The sequence below is a fragment of the Zosterops lateralis genome (genome assembly GCF_965231275.1).
Source record: "Zosterops lateralis genome assembly, chromosome: Z".
NCBI lineage: Eukaryota > Metazoa > Chordata > Aves > Passeriformes > Zosteropidae > Zosterops > Zosterops lateralis.
The window spans coordinates 35190639-35210832 of NC_139800.1; the positions used below are offsets into that span (position 1 = coordinate 35190639).

General features: G+C 34.4%; 1 protein-coding gene across 2 annotated transcripts in view; it reads left to right on the top strand.

Moving 5' to 3' along the window:
- VPS13A (vacuolar protein sorting 13 homolog A) overlaps positions 1-20194 on the top strand; it is a gene marked incomplete at its 5' end in the record, with an annotated part of 101478 nt that overhangs the window by 13327 nt on the left and 67957 nt on the right. For both annotated transcript variants that reach the window (XM_083883857.1, XM_083883858.1), the window contains 13 exons: positions 140-197; positions 2142-2269; positions 2472-2578; positions 3247-3418; positions 3768-3830; positions 7562-7697; positions 8282-8376; positions 9148-9290; positions 10615-10816; positions 10897-11011; positions 13726-13862; positions 17571-17703; positions 18516-18633. In XM_083883857.1, coding sequence (XP_083739983.1) covers positions 140-197; positions 2142-2269; positions 2472-2578; positions 3247-3418; positions 3768-3830; positions 7562-7697; positions 8282-8376; positions 9148-9290; positions 10615-10816; positions 10897-11011; positions 13726-13862; positions 17571-17703; positions 18516-18633 — 1607 coding nt within the window. The remainder of the gene's footprint in view (positions 1-139; positions 198-2141; positions 2270-2471; positions 2579-3246; positions 3419-3767; positions 3831-7561; positions 7698-8281; positions 8377-9147; positions 9291-10614; positions 10817-10896; positions 11012-13725; positions 13863-17570; positions 17704-18515; positions 18634-20194) is intronic.

A 20194-nucleotide genomic window follows, 5' to 3' on the forward strand; every position in this document is an offset into this window, starting at 1 on the left:
AGATGGATGAGTATTTTGAATTTTACTTTGGGTCAGAGGGATTATCTGAGAACTGTTTAATAATGCTAACATTTTGTACATTAAAAACTTTTTGTGGAAATAGAAATCCAACTTCCTTTTAACTCCACTGTGTGTGTAGGTTAACTTAAAACAGGGAGTTGCCAGCCACAACGTGATTCCAGATGGTTATGATTTTGGTAAGTGTTATTTAATTGTAATATGCATTCATAATTCTAATCTTTCATGCATCTCAGAGGTTGTCACTTTGGCTGTTACTCAAAAATCTTACTAAGGAGTGCAGTTTAAGCCAGGAAGAGTAACTGTCTTTCTGACAGTGAATACTTTATTGTATAGGTAGCCTTAAAAAGCTGTAACTCACTTTGATAAAGGTAAGTCTTGAGTCATGTATCATTCTAACGGAATGATCCTCATTCTTAACATCCATTGATTAATTCCTTTATTTAAGAAGTTTAGCAAAAACATATAGCAAAAACGTATGTAAGTTTTATGAATTCAGATTAATTTGAGTATGTTTTTGAGGTCATCTGCTTTATGCAAAGTATCTTTTTTTCATGAGAGGTGGAAGCAAGTAATCACATAACTTTGAAACATTAACCTTTTTTTTTTAAGTGGGAATATTGCTTTGAGTATTGCTTGCTTAAGTCTGAAATTCACATTGGCTTCACTCAAACATGGTGATAGTTTGCTTTCCATTGTATGGAAAATACATGGTCTGTGTTTATCATGTGCATCTGTATGATTGTTCGGAAACTGTTCAGAAGTCTGAATGGCCTTGAAAATGGCTTGTTCTCCAGCAAGAAAGTCCTCAGTTCACTATAGCTAGGGTTAAAAAAAGCAGTCAGTTTTATGATGCTGCCTTCCCCTAAAAGAGCATCTGTGTTGACTGACAGACAACTATCTAGTAATTTCTTCTGATTTCTTGGCCATCTTTGTTAGTTGCTGGCTTTGATTCTTTTTGTGAAAAAACAAGTGTTAAACACTTAAAGTTGTTTAAGTCTTTATGTAGTAAGTTCAAAATAGGTGTATGTAAAGCTTAGGATTCAAGATTTATGCTGTTTAAATTCAGTGGTGCCATCAGAGATGCTGACCATGCTGGTGTTCCATGGTAAATGAAAATTTGATCCTATTTGGGGCAAGTCTTTTGATTAAAACTTTGTTAGGAAGGTTAATAAGCACGAAGTCTAATTTTATCATTTCATATTAATACAGACATTATACTTATATATAAGAACCATAAAAAACGAAGTTTAGGAAGCTATATACAGGGAGAAAATTAATTTAAATGCTACCATGTAGAGGTGTAGCTAAAAGTTTCCTGGTTTCTTTGTGCAAAAAATGCATGTTTCCATTTGTATGAACCTTTCAGAGAATTTGGAATATTTGCTCTGTAGGTAATATATCAGTATTTTTGCTGAGATGAAAGAAATTGTATTTGATAAAAATCTGATTTCCGTGAAGTCAAGTAATATAAAAATTCTTACTGTTGGATCAATTGCTGAAACAGATGAAAGTATTGAACTAAACATGGCTTCAAATGTCTGATATTGCCAAACTATGGAACAGATAAAGTATTTCTGCTCTGAATGCTTTTTCTTGTGATGTGCCTCACTTTTATGTAGAATGTATATTGATTTTGTTCCATGCTTACTTGGGCTTGAAATTAGAAATATGGGATGTTTGGTTTTAACAATTGTTGTGAGTATAATTTATCAAAGAGTAAAGCATTTGTAGCCACAAGAAGAAAGTCTTATGGAGTAGGAGTTCCTATATTGAAATAAATGCTGTATTTGAAACTGTCTTGTACTATAAATGTATCATAGCCAAAAAAATTACATTTTTTACAAATGTAAACTATTTATTGAAACATCTGTATGTAATTCAGCATATGGGAAGGTTTGTGGTGATGTTCTGCAAAAATTTGTTTGATAAATGTTCCAGAATGAAACTGAAAATTGAGTATACATTGTATTCTATTTCAAGCTGTGTTGATGCAGTTCATGTTTTTCAAGGCTAGTATTTTAAAACTAATAATTTGGCATAATTTAAGATAAGTATATGTATAATTTATTACAGTCTTAAATAATTTAATTGCACTTTTTATGTCAACTTGTGTTTTTTAGTATTCCGCCCAATTTCAGCTAAAGCCAAACTCCTTATGAATCCTCGATCTGATGTTGACTTCTCATCACCAAAAATAGATTTAGATGTAAACTTACAGGATATAACTGTTGAATTCAATAAGCCACAGGTACCAACTATTTTTCTGAAGTTATTTGTAATGTAGTAAAAATGTTCGCAATAGTAAGGCAATCTGAAATTTTATAGTGTACATATAGAATCTATTAACTTAGTCTTGTTTTTCTTTGTAACTAATTTTCTCTTCGAAGAGAAGCTTGATACTTGTTGTTCTCAGAAAGATAATAATGCTCAGTTTGAATTTGTTTGCCTAGTACTTCAGTGTTATGGAGCTTCTTGAGTCTGTTGATATGATGACTCGAAATCTGCCGTATAGGAAGTACAGACCTGATGTTCCAGTGCACAACAATGCCAAAACATGGTAGGCAACCTTAGACTTTGAAAATCATTTGCCAGTTATTAACTTGAAATAATTACCAAGGAACTGCGTCTTACTTCAAGAGGCTAGAACTCATTTCCTTCTGAAAGGAAGTATTTTTGTTTTTATTATTTTTTCTTAAGCTAGTATTGTAAGAAGTTGATGAGGACCTCAAACCAAAGCTGAGGACACAATATTTGAAAACCTGTGATTGTAACCTTAAAGACCATTATTAGGAGCTTAAGTCTGATAGTGTTTTTGTATCATAAATTTGTTTAAATGAAGGCCCCCTGTTACATGTTAGATAGTATTACAAGAACAAAGCTATTACCTAAAAATAGGCAAAGCTTTGCAACAGAGATGCGAAGGATTTGATTTCTTTTCGGAATATTCCTTGCAAATATATATTTGCAAATATACATTCATGCATAGATTTGTGAGTACTTTTCATACACAGCTCTCTTAGATTTTTAGAAACTGGCAATCTGTCAATTTGTGTGGGGAAAAAGAGTAAAATTCTTAAGTTTCTCAGCTGATTAGAAGTGCAGTATTAGCCAGGGGATTTCATTCTTGGCAACTTGAAGTTGTGTTTAATGATAGTGTGCAAAGCCTTAGGAATCTTTTCAGTATACCAGAATAAAGATAAGCTATGCATTTGTCTTTGCTTTTAGGTGGAAATATGTTATTTATGGCATCCTTGAAGTAAATGTTCAACCCAAGCTCCAAATGTGGTCATGGGAACATATTTCACATCATAGGAAGCAAGTGAAGAACTACAAAGAGCTGTATAAAACAAAGTTAACATCAAAAAAACCTAATGAAGAAATCTTAAAATTGTTGGAGGTTAGTAATTTTCTCTTGAAAGCTTAAATATTGTTCATCTTGATACTTGTTCAAATTTAAATGTTAAAATATTTCCAAATCAGGTCTAAGTTAAAATAAAAATTTCAGTGGCCATACTTGTAACTTTGTCATTACCTTTCTCTGTGAGTACATGAGATGACTCTTTAAATTAGAAACAGCCAGAAAGAATAGATTAAACTGATGTGCTTTTCTTTTCCAGGTTTAAATTTTCAGATTGAATTAACTTGGATGCATAAATTGCATTGCTTGCTGTTGTTTCCTGTAAAACTGAGCTATGGAATGTAACAATTGTCAAATTGTCAAAAAAATTTTCTCATCTCTCTTCCAGGAATTCGAAAAGTCCTTGGATATTTTTAACATCACTCTAGCAAGGCAACAAGCAGAAGTTGAGGTAAAATTGCATCATTTAAATGAGTCTATGAATAACTGAAACATGAGGTTGTAGAGATTTTAGGCAGATGCCTTTTAGCTATGGGATTGAATTGTGTATCATACAGTCTTTCAATTTTCCTTGTTCATGGTTTTTTATTCTAAGGCATAGTTAGTTTTTCAGCCTGTAATTAAACAAAAAATAAATAACTCCATATATTCTTTCTTCAAAATTATTGATCTAGGATAAATTTCTTTCTACTTCTGGTGGGAAAGATCTGTGGAAAATGTGGCCAAAGGACGACCAAAGTCAGATTGGGAAAAATTATACCCAGAGATGTCAAGCGGAGGATCCCTCCCTCCCCACTACCACAGCCTAGATTGGTTTATTCCTTTTTTCATGATACTGTGTTACATTGAGTGTTGGCCTCTAGTATGTTGCCCCTTTGCAAAGTGATTCAGTGTTTCTATTTGCAAATGCTACTCAGAGTAGAGCAAATGCAGAATATATTTAGTAGATTAGTGGAATTAGGTGAAATAGTATGACTTGAGTAGTTACACTCAATTTATTAGCCTTGGTTTTCCTAGGTTAATGTACTGCTTAGTTTTACATATAGTGTCTGAGTGTCTTTTTAGGACCACAGTGAAATATTTATAGTTTTTTTGAAATCTGTGATCTTTCTCCATTAATAATCAAGGCACCTAAAAGTAAGCAGAATAAGAAGTTTGCAATGTGAAAGAAGGCTATAATTAATAATTAAACTTTATAAGTATCAATTACTGCTTATGGCAGTGCTTGAAAGCAATATGATTTTTTGTATGTGAAGTATATTAAATATAGTTTAAATGCAATTGCTCCAGTCACAGATATTGTGCTTCTAACCCAAAACTTTGAAGAGGAATATATAAATGTGATTTTTGTTCTATTTGTCTGTATGTACACCCCCATTTGGATGCATGTGTTACCATTATCCAGACCTTAACAGAACCAGAAAAAACATTCATGACTGTTTCCCTTCAGTTTGTCCAAATTGAGGTGCTTTTCAAGGGGTGGGGGAAGGTTTGGTTTGGGTTTAGTTCTCATTTGATTTTGGAATAGTCTTATCTTGTAGTGTATAGGTTGTCTTGGTTTTATCTTTTTCCTCTAACTTTTTGCAAGTTGATGGAAATCCTGAAATATTTCCTATCTAATTTGACTCGTCCTTTCCCTGGTATGATTATGCTGCTTACAAAAGGTTATGTCATATTGCATTCCTGACTACATTCAAATCCTGAGTTTTAAGATACATTTCCATAACATTTAGAAGGTAGGTTGCAAGAAAATGAATTTTCAGTTGTTTAGGCTTTAAGTCTTGCATTTAAAAAATGTTAGAAGTGCGTCTTGAAAGATATGCTAGCTGATTATCTGAATATATTTCAAAGTATTGAAAATCAGGTCACAGTGATTCTAAGTTGTGTTCTGTCTCCACCTATCTGTCAGGACCCATCTGTGTTACTGTTACTTTTTCAAAAGGTGATACCTTTGAAAAAGTATTCAAAGGACTTCAACAAATCTACTATTAGTTTGGTATCCTGACAGTTAGCCTTAAGTCTGCCAGGTATTTAGAGGAGCACCCATTGGATGTGGGCTGGGTAAAGCCAGGCAAATGATCTGGCTGTTTGCAAAGTTTTTCTGTTTCTTATAAACATACCTAAGAGTTCAATTTCAAGGGCTTACTTTTATCTAGACCTTGAAATCAAGCTCCTCAGAAATCACAGTTGTGATTACAGTGCTGATTTTCAGGCAACTTTGTAGCCAGAATTTTATATTCGAAACTTCAGACCACTTTTCCTTCTTTATCGCTAGTGCTTGAAGTACCAAATAGTAGCTTCAGTGAGGTAAGCATCAACTCTCTGTATCAACTTGAAAAATGTTGTCCTTTCAACTCAGGGCAGACTCTTAGGATTTACAGAACACAGGATGGAGTTGTGGAATCATTTAGGTTGGATAAGACCTGGAAGATCACCAAGCTGAAATAGTAACAGAAAGCTGCTAGGTCTATCAGTGGGCCGTGCTCCAGAGCACCACATCTACGTGCCTTTTAAGTACCTTCAGGGATGGTGACTCAAGCACATCCGTGGGCAGCTTGTCCTTTGCTTGGCAACCCTTTCAGTGAAGAAACTTTTCCTAATAGCCAATGTAAATCTTCCCTGGCACGACTTGAGGCTGTTTCTGCATGTTCAGTTGCTTGTTACTTGAGAGAAGAGACTGACCTACCTGGCTACACCCACCTTTCAGGTAGTTCTCTCTTTTAGTCAAAATAGTTACCTTGCTGATAAAGCTTTAAGTCTATGACTGCTTTGATTACTAAACCATTGTAAATGGAGGACAGGGAAAATTCAAGAGGATTCTCTGGCAAATTTTTGTAGTTCCCATACTGCACAGATTTTTTCCTTCATCTTTGTAAAAGTGTCTTCTGTCTGCAGTCTTTCTTACCCTGGGCTCTGGTGCCTGCTTCTGCCTCGGACATGTTAAAGAGTCACAGCTTTTGACATCACTTATTTTCCATAGCAATTGTCCTCCAGCACCAACCCCTCAGTATCCCAGAAAACTGTTATTTCATGGACCTAACCTCCTTTTATCTAAGACCTGTCCGTTTCTTCTTTGGGTTATTCACTTTGTAACATCTGCTTGATGACATGCTTGGTAACCTTTATAAAGAGGACTTTTGAGGACTTTGTTCAAACTTTTTGAAGCCTTGTGGTGTTAAGCTGACATTCTGCATCATCTCTCTGAGGCACATCAATGGTATAAATCTAGAAACCTTTACCTTTTTGTGGTGAGTCCTGCCTTCCTTTGGTCAGTAGGTATGTGGATGTGACAAGTCTCTACAGAGTATTTATTTATAATCAGCTGAATTTTTCCTAATTGTGTTGCAGAGCTCTTCGGGCTTTGAATGCTGAGAAGGGATCCTTGTCTTACTTTCACTAGAGTATCTTTAAATTTAGGGCTTACCTGCAACTGCTTGTCTATTTTTGGATCGTATTAGTCACAAAGAAAATTAGTTCGTGTGGATCACTACAGTTCTGAGAATAAATTTCTCTTGGATCACTTGATATTTGTTTGCCATCTCTGTGAGAAACCTTGACTGGTCAATTTTGGATGTAGTCATCATTTGCTGTGAGGAACCAGTATTGGAATCATCACTGGCATCAGATAGGGCATCCCCTAGTTGTGGAAATAATGAGTGTGGGAGAAGGGAGGGGGCTTCCTTACTATTGTAACTATATGTATCACATGCAGGAATAGCTAGAGTAAATACTGTATTATGAGAACAAATAATTTTAAAATTGTTTTGGGTATCCATCTTGAAATAAAAAATATAGGGCTAATTTCAAATCTGGCCTGTGATGGCTATTTAATTGCTTACCTATGTATTTAAAAAGATTCTTTAGAAAGCTGTTGCTTATAACAGTGGGGTTTTTTGTGATGAAAGCTGAAGAGAAAATCTGCTATGTAAGAAATGTTTCTTGATCTTTTACATTCTCTGTTTTTTTGTGAAGGTGGTTGTTATTATGCAAAATAAAACTGGTCCAATAGTGCACTGTGTACTTGAAAAAGTGACTACAAGGGAAACTTAAAAACTATATTTTGCCTTTTTAATAGTTGTCTAATGAGGTTCTGATATGTTCAAGCTAGGTCTAGATTTTTCTTAGGAAAATAAAGAAAAAAATGAAGAAAATTACTTACTGAATATTTTTTTTATATTTAAGGCAACTAAGGCTGGATTGAAAATCTACAGGCCAGGAGTAAAACAGGATGATGAAAGTTCTGGTGGCTGGTTTAGCTGGATATGGAGCTGGTCGGGTGAAAAAAAGGATGAAAAAAACCAAGAAATAAAGGGTGCAAGTATGACCATTTATTGATACTCTTTTCGTTACTCGGAATCTATTAGAGTCCTAGGTCCATAGCAGTGGAACTTCATTATCAAATTATTACTGTTTACCTTTTCACTTACCCTTTTCTTTTGCTGATGCAATTGTTAATTGCATGTAATAGAGGTTGTACAGTTGTACAACCCCTTCCATTGTTCCTTTTGAACTGCATTCAATGCAGCACAAACTAATGGAATGTAAACAATTTTACTTGCATTCGTGTTAAAATTTGTCTGTTTCATGCACCGTATGTTTGATTTATGGGGCACCTAGTAAAGGTTATAGAACATAGAAAGTAAATCAAAAAGGCTGCTTCTGTTTAGCGAGCTAGGAAATAGAATAGGTAAGGAAAAAATTATGAGAGCATTTTAAAGCATACTCTAGATTTGCAGGAGTTGGCTTTAAACCCCAGGGTATTTTCTTCTGCTAATCCAGGACAGTAATGTTGACAGTATCTACTCTATATTACAGAGTTACCAAGCGCAGGAAAGTGTATAATAGTATTGGCATTTTTTAGATGCCTATACTGAGTTTAACTAACCTCTTGAAATCTGTCAGGTCTTGAAGAACTGATGACACAGGAAGAGAAGGCTAAACTTTATGCAGCAATTGGATATAGTGAAACAGCTGTGGATCCAACTCTTCCAAAATCAGTAAGTCATAGCTGACTATATGGTAGCAAACAGTTGATAGCTTTTTCTACTAATAAAAATCTATAAAGATGATAGGAAATCACTTTTAAATTACTTGAAACTCTGTATTTGTATTTGAATGCTGTTCTGATACCTGTTAAGGAAGTTACTGCATGCTGGTTTTCTGTGACAGAGCATTCTTAGATGCAGTTTCAGTATAGTGGGTATAAAGCTTACTTTTGGATATTCTGAAATGACAAAGAATGAATTTTTGCTTGCTCTAACAAGAATAAGATCATAGATGTAGTGTATTGTGGTTTAAATATATTATCTTAAAATATTCAAAACCTTTTTAAGAAAATGCAGTACGGAATCTTAATGAAGATCAGGAAGTGTCCTGTAATCTAAAATATGAGTGGTAGTAGATGAGTTAGAATAAGTGATTATATAAAGAAAGAGATGATTCAAGGATTGTAGCAGGAAAGCAACATTTTGAATCATACGGAAATAGTCTGATAAATCATCTTACTGTGAGATACCAGGGATGATATGATGAACTGCTTTCTAGCTCTGCATCAAAGAGTCTTTATCACAGAAGGTGGTAAAGGTATCAAAGACTGATGTTTATAAGGATACTCTACTCTTTAGTTTTAGCCCTGCCTCTTGGTAGACTTTTACACTGGCTATGATACAATCTACAAACTCAGTTATAGCTTTCATCTCTTTGTAAACTGTATCAAGATGTACATTAATGTATTTTATACTCCCGTGTTGTTTTTCTGGCATATCTAGTATGAAGCCATGAAGTTCTCTGTGAACTTACTAAGCATGTCGATATCAATAAGAGAAAACAAGCAAACTCCTAAGCTAATAGAATTTGCGTTAACTGACTTGAGTACAGTATTTACCCAACGACCAGGTGCACAAGCAATAAGGTGAGCTTTCTCTATCAAACTGGTTTTGCCTTTCATGAAATGATGATGATGACTAGTAGGAATTTTAAGACTTAAGTGTCGTTTCTTGTGCAGTTTGGAGTGGAATCGTACTGCGGTTAAAGGGATGAATCATGGATAGTCTTTCCATGATTGTATTCTCTGCATCTTTGGAGCTTTTTGTGCTAATATGCTAATATGGATAATATGGATATACTCTTTTTTTTTTTTCTTTTCTTTTTTTTTCTTTCAGTTGGATTGTAGTCTTTTTTTTTTTTTTTCAGTTTGTCATTGTTGTGTGCAAACAATCCAGCTAGTAACTTGTAATTTGCTTTGATAAGTGACTGTTAAGTTTCCTTTTGAAACTTAACCTGAGCAAGGTGATCTTGCAGTTACTTGTTTGTGGGCATTTAACATGACTGAAAAGTTCTTGTGTTCCCAGTTCACTTTGAGATTTGTGGAAGAAAGAAGTAACTGATCATTTTTCCTTTGTTTTGTGCTCTCACAGTAGGTGGTGAAAAGCATCTACTGAAATATTTCAATTTTATTTCAAATGTAATGACTTAAAAATTCTGGGAGAAGGTAACTCTTCTGTTTTAAACCTTGTTCCTTCTACTTTGAGACATACAAGTATAATCCATGTATGATATTAAGATGCTGTTCATAATTTTTTAAAAGCTTTTCTTCTGAATTTTCTGTTGGTACTCTTGTGCATCTGAATGCTCCTGACAATCCTGTTGTACTAAGAAAAAGGGAAAAGAGAGTGCATTTTTAATAGTGAAATACTTTTCTTAGAGTGTTGGGAGATAAAAAAATCTTCAGCTGAGATCTGTTACAGAGGTGGATAATATATTGAAAAAAATAGAAAAATCCAAGATGTAAACAATACCTCTTGGAGTAATGAGAGTATTTATCTTTGATTCTTTAATTTCTCTGCACCAGAACCCTTTTCTCTCAGCTGTATGTCTGTTTCCCACTATAAATATATCTTCTAATTCCTGAGGTCATACTCAGGGATTCCCATTTTTATCTCTTACCTGTCCTGCCACCTGTCCTCATGGAAAGTGTATAGAGGAAATAACTTGGACACCCTTTTGTATTTAGACAGGGGCAGCTAATAGACACAAAAGATAATGAAATGGAAAAAAGTTAACACATGGATGTATGTGTTAAATCCTTAGAATAAGCTATTTATAGTTAGGATGGAAATGTATTGTAATGGTTTGTGGGGGTTTTTTCCCCATCTAATTTTTTATAGTCTTACCATCTAATTGTGCTTAGCCAGATGGATATTGCATCTGAACCATCTGCTTACGTTTCATTACAGGTTTGAAACAAAAATTACCTCACTTGAAGTTACAGGTGTGTCTCAAGGAAAGTGTACACCCCGTCTCCTGTCTTCTCGAACGGCCTATTCAGATGAGAGTACCTCACTTTTAAACATAATGTTTGAGACTAATCCTTTGGATGAGAGAGCAGATCAGAGGATTAGAATAGAATCACAACCACTGGAAATAGTATATGATGCAGTAAGTAAATATTTGAATAAGCTATAAATTGTCGAAAATCCTACTTAATAGTAAATTTAACTTTTTTTTTTTTTTAACAGATGACAGTAAATAGCTTAGTGGCTTTCTTCAGACCTCCAAAAGATGTACATTTAGAGCAATTGACATCAGCAACTCTTATGAAACTTGAAGAATTCCGTGAAAAAACATCAACAGGCAAGTGCTGCATGCTCTTCTGATGGTACACTCAGACAAATTTTAGAATATAGGAGTGTTAAAACTGTATCTTGCCTATGGAGATGTGTGCATACAAGTTATAGCTTCCTAACACACCACCTAAATAAGCTGAATTATTCAATCTCATTGCAATGTGTTTATTCTAGGTATTGAATAATTTTATGTTTGTATCTTTTTTAACTTGAACTGTTTCTTATTGTTTGTAAAATATTCTCCAAAGCTGTAGATAGTCTTTCAGTATTTTTACTCCATACAGAGTTAAAAGAATTTGTTACTCTTCTGTTTTGTTCATCTGATATGTAAAAAGCCTTAGTTATTTAATACTCCTCAAATACTGATTCTGATATATTAGTCATCTAGGTTAACCTCTAAATCCTTTTCAGATTTTCTGTTTTTCAGGACGTTATACCTTTGTATAGGTGTTTTCAATTTTCTGACTTCCTTGATGAATATTGATTTTGATTTGGGTTGACTCAGTTCAAATTATATAAACTATATTTATGTACCTTCCAGCTGCTCAGTTTTACAGCTGTTTCACTAGTTTTCATTTCATCCTGTTTTTCTGTAGAGATCTTTTATTTTAAGACATGAATGCAAATGCTGAATGCCGAGAAGACTACCACTGAGATTTGTGGAATTAATTTGTTCCAGTAAGGATGTCTAAGGTTTTTTAAATCAGAGATGTGTCCAGCATAGTGTCCTGTCTCTGTGGATGGGAGTGGATGCTGAGAGGAGATTTCATATATAAAATATTTTTAAAAGGAAAAAACCTAAACAATGGATGTTTTCTTAAACCTCTTTTTATTTTATAATCTTTATAACATTTAATTTATAATTAAAGTGTAAATATAAAACAATCTGAATACTCAAGTGATAAAGATTTAAAGAAAACCCAAGCAAAATCTTTATTTAATTGATTACTTTTATCAGGATACTATTGGGAGGAAAATCAAGCATCAATGGTATTTTTATTCATTAGTTCATTTTTGCATGAACTATTTAATTAAGGACTAATATCAAATTAACTAGAATTACGTGGATGAGCTTGCTTGTCTTTTCTTTAAGAAAATTCTTGAGCAATATTGGGTATATTGATCCAATATTTCATTGTTCATTTCTGAGATGAAATTTTAAATTTGATTAAATATAATATGCTTGATTCTCTGCTCATTAGCACCAAATATAGTGGTGTTGATAATTTTTTTTTTTTTGTGGAAATATGAATTCAGGCTCTGTGTTTATTACAGTTTAAGTATATTGTTACTGTAGAGGTATATCCAGTAGTGTTTGTACCCTCACAGGAATGCAGAGTTTCCCAGAGTAACCTAAAACCTTTTTCCACTCAAAAATGAAAATTTTGATGGGAATGTCTAAAAATATGTGGTACATTATTCGTAAAATCTTTTCTGAGTCTTAGAGAATTGCCAGGGAAAAATATTTGATCTGAAGAATATTCTGTTACAGGGGACTATGCATCTCAGACGCAGAAGAAAAATGGGAACATATTAGTATAATTAATATTTTCAGACCTGCAGTCCTCTAGAATGAGTTCTGAACACTTTCCTTTGAAGCAATAGAAGGTAGCAGGAAAATAGAGGGGAACTGTGAACTGTGAAGTTGAATGAACCTGTTACACTGGAATAGTTATAATTTTCAGCACTAAGACATTACAAAAGCTTGGTTTACCAGAGATCAGTTTATGGATTCCACTACATTTTCTCCCCAAATAAAAGAAACAAGAAAATGTTTGCTTGACCTACATCATTCAAATTCAACTAGGCAGTGCAAACTGAAAAAATCTTACTCTTTTTATTATTCCGCATTGTTTTGTCTTGCAAATCCTGAAATGTAGTTGCCATCCAGTTCTTCACTGACTAGCCTAGCTCTCTTGTGGCAGGACACCTTTGATAATGTAACAGTTTTAATTGTTTTCTTACCAGTGGATGTGTTGACTGTCATGTTGTCATCTTGATAATCTTTACTTTTGTGATCATCAGCTTGTTGTAAATGGTAAATATTTCATGGGTTGTGGCTGCATCATAAGGCAGTTTCCAGAGCTAATTTGAAGCAATACCATACATTCCTCTTCAGCTGAGCAAAAAAGCAGAATTTGATCTCAAATCTTATGACTGTCTGATTTTCCCAACTAATTGCATGATTTTTAAACATAATTTTTGTAAGATTATATATTTGCATATTTTTGGTACCTTAAGATGGAGATGTTTGTCAGCAGAGTTAGTATAAACTTGTGTATCTCAGTATCGAAAAACACAAGCAATTGGACCAGCATAGTTGGACACTCCCAATAAGAAATTCTAGAGCAATTAAATTTCTGAATCTATGGAACATAGTGGGTTAACTCAGTAATTTCAAAGTTGCAGTTCACATTCCAGTTCTTCTCCTTTCATCTCTGCTCAGTGGGAAACTGTTTTGAGTTTGCCTATGTCATGTTGTTGACTATACTTGTCAGCATGGTTTGCTATCATCATTTCATCTACTTGATACTTCTTTGAGGAGTGTCTATAATGAATGCTGTAGGAAAAATATGAAGAGCATATCTACCTTAGTTGTCTAACATACAGAGTTTATTTAAAATTAGACCTGATTTTTTTTTATCACGTTATTTTAATCCTATAGGTTCTGTATTAATTACTTTTGTTTGTTTTTATTTAATAATTGTACTGTTTTTTCAGGTTTGTTGTATATTATTGAAACCCAGAAAGTTCTTGACCTCAAAATAAACCTCATGGCTTCATACATTATTGTTCCACAAAAAGGATTCTATGATCATACATCAAATTTACTACTTCTGGATCTTGGTAGTTTTACGGTATGTATTTACCCAATGCAGTAATTTACTGAAAATAATAATTCAGCTTTTATCTAATTTACAGTTTCTTAATTTGAGTTTTATGGTAGTGATTAAGTAAAATCACTTTGAATTTATGTATTAGGTATTTATTTCAAAGTGCTTTCTAGTCAAGGCAGATGCTACTGAACTCAGAATTGCAAGAAAATACTCCTTCCCTAGTATGAAACTACTGTTGATACTTTGAACTGTTACATGCAAAAGGGCTAATAATTTTTTACATTGCCTTACTATATAAAATAGTGAACTTCTTTCTCACGTGAATAAATGGTATTCTTATTTTTCATATTATTATTATTATTTACCCTTAATCACTCAATTTACTTTAAAGTTAAAAAAGTAAACATACTGGCAATTTTAAAGATAATTTGGATAAAATTAGAGGTATGTTTGAGATACTGATTTATCTTTTTGACTTTTCCCTTGTATGATGTATGTAAAATTATAATTCTTCACTATAACATGGAAATTGACTTTGAAATAAAATAGAAGAGACTTTGTCCATATTATTAGCAATCTTCTTACTCACCAATGAACTTCTGTTCTTCAGGATAATTACATGTGTACAGGCAATTTACTTTTTTTTTACTTGTACTCTGGGTGAGATTAATTCTGCCACTTACTATCTGTTTAGATTGCTGTCTGTTTTTTAGTAAAAATTTATTTCAAATCTTAAAATCTTGCTAAAGAGATTGAGTTTTCTATGTATTTTCCACATAATTACTTTCTGAACATGTGATTTCAGTTAGAATTATAGAATGGTTTGGCTTGGAAAAAGACCTTTAAAGTTCATTGAGTTTAACCTCCCTGCAATGAGCAGAGACATCTTTAACTAGATCAGGTTCCTCTTGTCCATCCTGACCTTGAATATTCCCGGGGTGGGTATCTGCCCCCTTTCTGGGCAACTCGTGCCAGTGTCTTGCCACTCTCATTGTAATAAAATTCCTTATATCTAGTCTATATCTACTCTTAGTTTTAAAGTGTTATTGCTTGACTTGTCAGAACAGATCCTGGTAGAGTCTGTTATCATCTTTCTCTCTGGCCCACTTTAAATACTGAAAGGCTGCTGAAAAGTCTCTCCAAAGCCTTCTCTTCTTCAGGCTGAGCAACACCAACTTTCTCTGCCTTTTTCTTAGAGGAGATGTGTTCTGTCCCTCCGATCATTTTTCTGGCCCTTCTCTGGACTTGCTCCCACAGATTGTGGTACTCCAGGCGAGGAGCAGAGTAGAGAGGCAGAATCTCCTGCTGATCACATTGCTTTGGATGCAGCCCAGGATATGTTTAGCTTCCTGGGCTGCAAGTGCACATTGCCAGGTATCATCCAGCTTTTCATCCACTCCCAGGCCCTACTCCATAGAGCATCTCTCAATCCCATTGTCAGCAACCTGTATTGATCACAGGACTACTGAATCACTTAGATTGGAAAAGACCTTTAGGATCTTTGAGTCTAACCATTTACCCAGTACTGCCAAGTCCTCCACTAAATTATGACCCTAAGTGTCATGTCTGCATGGCTTCTAAATTCCTTTGGGGGCAATGATTTAACCATGTCCCTGGCCAGCATGTTCCAGTGCTTGGTAACCTTTTCAATGAATATTTTTTTCCTAATATCCATTCTAAACCATCCCTGGTACAACTTGAGGCTGTTTTTGCATTTTCAGTCACTTGTTTCTTGGGGAAGAGACCAACTCCCCACCTATATCGTCAAGAGCTACAGACTCATTTCATGTAGTTTTAAGGCAAGGGCTGCACTCTGCCTTCTTTTCTCCAGACTAAAGAACTACAACTCCCTTGGCTACTCCTCACTGGACTTGTGCTCTACCCCAGCTCTGTGGCTCTCCTCTGGACATGTTCCAGCACCCCAACGTCTTTGTTGCAGTGAGGATCTCCAAATAAAATATAGTATTCCAAGTGCAGCTTCACCAGTGCCACGCACAATCCCTTGCTGTTCTGCTGGCCACACTGGTGCTTTTGGTCGCCTGGGCACTCACTGCCTTGCATTCAGATGGCTGTCAATCAGCTTGACTTGCTGCCCTCCTCCCTGAGCTATGTCACTAAGCAGTGGGATTCTCTACCTGGGCATCCCTCTCACAAGTGTGCTCACTGCTTCTATCTGGTGTTGGCATAAGAGTTGGGCAAATCCTGCAGCGTGGCAGCTGGGTGGCAGCGTGTTCCCACCAGAGCTCTGATCAGGTGCATCAGTTGTGATGGTGCCATGCTCTGGTAACAGGGTTTGGCCCAGGCAAGTGCAGGTACATCCATGCAATAGGTCATGTTTAAAAAGAATGTGTTAGATTGCTTCAGAAAGTAGAATTAGTGAAGAAGATTGCTCTGTAGATATTAAAAATTATGTGATCTGGTTGTAAATCCAAGTTATTTTGGTCACAAATAATTTCACCTCATTTCAGCTCTTCTGAATGTTAGTCATTTGCAGGCAGTTTGTAGAGTAGGCATTTTGTAGTCGTTTGTGTGCTTGAGACAGCCTCCTATAACTAATCCTGGATATAGTAGCCCACTTTTTTTTTACCAATACAAGATTACTCTTGGAATAATTGCAAGGAAGAATACATTTCAAAATCAGACTTGAGTGTGTCTGTGAGATCTTTTTCCTAAACTGGATGAGTAATTTTTTGTAATGAGTGTGACTCCGAGATTGGTTCCTCTGATTTAATAGAAGTTAGAAATACCATAAGAGAAAATTCAGTTTCCTCTCAGGATATGATTAGTAATTCTGTATTCACTTTGAGTGACATATGCTTAAGTGAGAGTGGGTCGTTTGTTTAATGACTATGCTTAACACAAAACAAGTAGTCTTTTTCATGCAGTTGCATACTGGAAAAGATCAAGCCTCAGGGGAAAAATGGCATGTAAAATCAAACCTATATCAATAAATAAACAGAATTATTAATTTAGTCATTCTGAATTTGCATCTCCAAGTTATTTTTAACATAAAAGTTACAATGGACTTACAGTCCAGCAGTACTGAAAAATAAATGCTGTGTCTTAGATGCTAGTTTTTAAATCTATTTCAGTCGTTTTGAATATTACCTAGGTATGACAAAAGCAAATGTGAATCCAAAATGATTAGACATATAAGGATGAGGATAGACCCATTTCATCAGAGATGAACGTCAGAGAGGGCACATACAAATGTGAAATACTAAAGAAGTATTGGTGTCCCAAAGCTGAATCAAAGGAATATTGACTGATATTAAAAGAAAGACAAATCAATTTTTCATCTCTAATGTGTTGCAGCTGAATTTGACAGGGTTCAGAAATAAATTTCATGTGTCTGAGTTGTTTAATGCAGTAATATTTCATATATAAAAGCTCTGAATTATTATTCTACTGATTGCAAAGGGTTTGCGACTTTGTACTTTGGAGTATAAGCCACTTACTAAAGAAAATTATTATGACAGAGTATAGAGTATGTTTAATTCACTTTTTGTTTGTTTCTTTGAGGAAGAAATGGTGTTAATGCTCTGGTTTTTGTTTTGGTGCAGGCTAGGAATTTTAGATATTTGCTGTGCTGTGATAGTTGTAAGACTCTGTGACCTATAGTAAGGTCACAGAGTAATCATTTGTTGTGGTAGGAACAATTGTTTGTTGAATTAATGCTTTGAATATTTCTGAAATTGATTTATGCTTTTTTTCCCCCCTGTTTTTAAGATGAGAAGCAAAAGTCGTTCTGATTTATCAGAAATCAAAGTAGGACAAACCTCTATTGAAGATATAATGTCAAGAGCATATGACAGTTTTGATGTCCAGCTCAGCAGTATGCAGTTACTGTACAGCAAGCATGGTAAGTATTCATGAAAGTAATCTTTCTTTATATGACTAAATATAATGTGGTGGTTGTTCTGCCTCATATTTTTAGCTGAAGCAGTGATGAATCTTTTGGAATGTACTTCTTCAATGTAAGTATTCTGAATTCAGTGCTATATGAGCATGTTACAAATTTCCAGAACATACCCTTAGAACTTAACTTAGAACTAGCAAATTTATGATAATTTCCTTTGGTTGAATACATCGCATTTGATTTGTTGCATAATAAATGTAAGACTGTAATTACTTGGTTTATGGTATTTTCCTTCCATATTTTTGATTTTCTGCAGATTTAAAGCAGAATCCACAAGTAGTTGTAGGTTTGATCTTCTTTTTTGAGGGTAAAGAAGGGATGAGAATCAAACTATTTCAAGAATTGGAGTCAATTTACTTCAATAAAGTTTCAAATGGAACTTTAGTATTTTGGGAACTAGCAACATAACCAGTCATAATCAGAGAAGTCTTAAGCATTTAATTTTTAATTCTTTGGTTCTGGGAGAGAATCCAGAGCCTAAACTCCCAGTACCATGCATATTAAGAATTGAGTCCTTAGAAGTCTACCCCATGGATGGGATAGCTGTGTAGGTGAGAAGAGGAGAAATTATTAATTAGTCTTGTGTGTCTGAAGTTCAGATCATGTATAAATACATCTGTTGATAGAGCTGTAAAGGAGATTGTGGCACCTGAATTTTTAGCAATATATACTCATATCAGATATTTGAATTCTGTGATGTGTACTGAGAAGGAATCTCTTAAAATGTTTAAAGTAGGTTTTCTCTGCTCTTGTAGATGAGAACTGGCGAGAAGCTCGGAAGCTGAAAAATTCATCTCAGTGTATCTTGCAGCCCTTGGATGTAAAACTGGAATTTAGCAGGGCTATGGTTGTTACAGATGCAAGAATGCCCAGGTATGTACTTTTCCCAAGTTCAAATTTTATGGTAAATTACTTTTTTTGAGGGGAAAAAGAGGAAAAAATAAGTATCCAGTCACACCTGTGCACTTTTGCGTTTGCTATATGTAAATCTTGGAAGTAAAATACATTTATCTAGAAAAATAGAAAATAAAATAAGTTTTCAGATACTGAAAAGGCAATAAAATGTTATAGCAGTATGTTTAAGATATTTAAAGATTTTTTTTAAAGATATTACTGCCTTTTCTAATTCTGTCTTCCTAATAGCTACATTTCATTTCTCATTGAAAATACCAAGGAGCTAAAAATCAAACTAAAAATCACTTCTATAAATACCAAAAAGTATTTTGAAAAGTAATGTGCTGTCATACTCATTCTCTTTTGACTTGGATTGTTGCTCTAGTTATTTTACCTGCTATGAATCACTTCTCCAATAAAGAACTCTTAGTTGCACATAGTTTGCACATAGGGTTGTTAGCAAAATCTTCTTAGTTATGGAAATTGTACTCATCAGAAGAAAATAATTAGTACTGGTAATAACAATCAGTGATTGCATGGTGTAATGCTGCCACCTTCTGGAAATCTGGGAGGCCAGGTCCTGAATTTTGAGGCTTATGAAACATCTTGTTTTCTCTCCTTACTTTTTCTCTGTTTGGTGAAGAAGGTCAAATAAGGGAAATGCAGTTCACAGGAATCTTTTTATGTTAGAAAGTGACATTTCATTTCTATGAAATATAACAGAGAATTCATTTCTCTGTCATATAGCAGAATGACATAATTTAATGTAGGTTTATAATTCATCTCTCTCAAAAATTACACAGGTAAAACCTGGATTAAGGAGCATCTTCTCTTAATGTGTACACATGTTGCAGTATTGCAGTACTATCTGTCTAACTGTCACGGTCACCAGGCGTGCTTTGGCAATCGATGTGTTCAGGCTGATTCTGGAAAATTCCTGCCTAATTTTTTTCTAGATCACATTGGGCACAAATGACAAAGGTGAACTGTAGCTTGTGTCAGCAAGAATCCCCTAAAGTTGAAATTTTAGTATAGTTGAATAGGGTATTATGCTCACATCAGTTACATATATATAAAAATGTATTTTAGTGTACATGTATCTATTCCTTTATATTTCAGGTTGTATGAGTTTACTGTCATGTAAACTCCATTTTATATTTTTCTAGAGTTTCTAAAATAAGTATTTGGAACTGTCTGCATAGAACAGCATAGTTATGTTGAGAAAAATGAGTGGAAAGATGTTAATTTCACAGCAAAACCTAGTACCAGAATTGTTGTTTAAAGTAGCAGATTTTTACAAATAAGTTTCTTAGTTTGGATGGCCCCCGTTTTACATGTAATCATTGGAAAAGCAGATGATTGGGTGTCTCTATTTTGTGATTGTTTGATTGTATATCTTTCAGTGACCATTGAACTCATTTGAATTCCTTGCAATTTTGTTGTTCAAAACAGTAGTGAATTTTCCAAGCTTTCTCCTGACTTTGTTTAGAAAGGCACACTTCTATATTGCTGCCTTGAAGAGAATACTAATTTACATAAT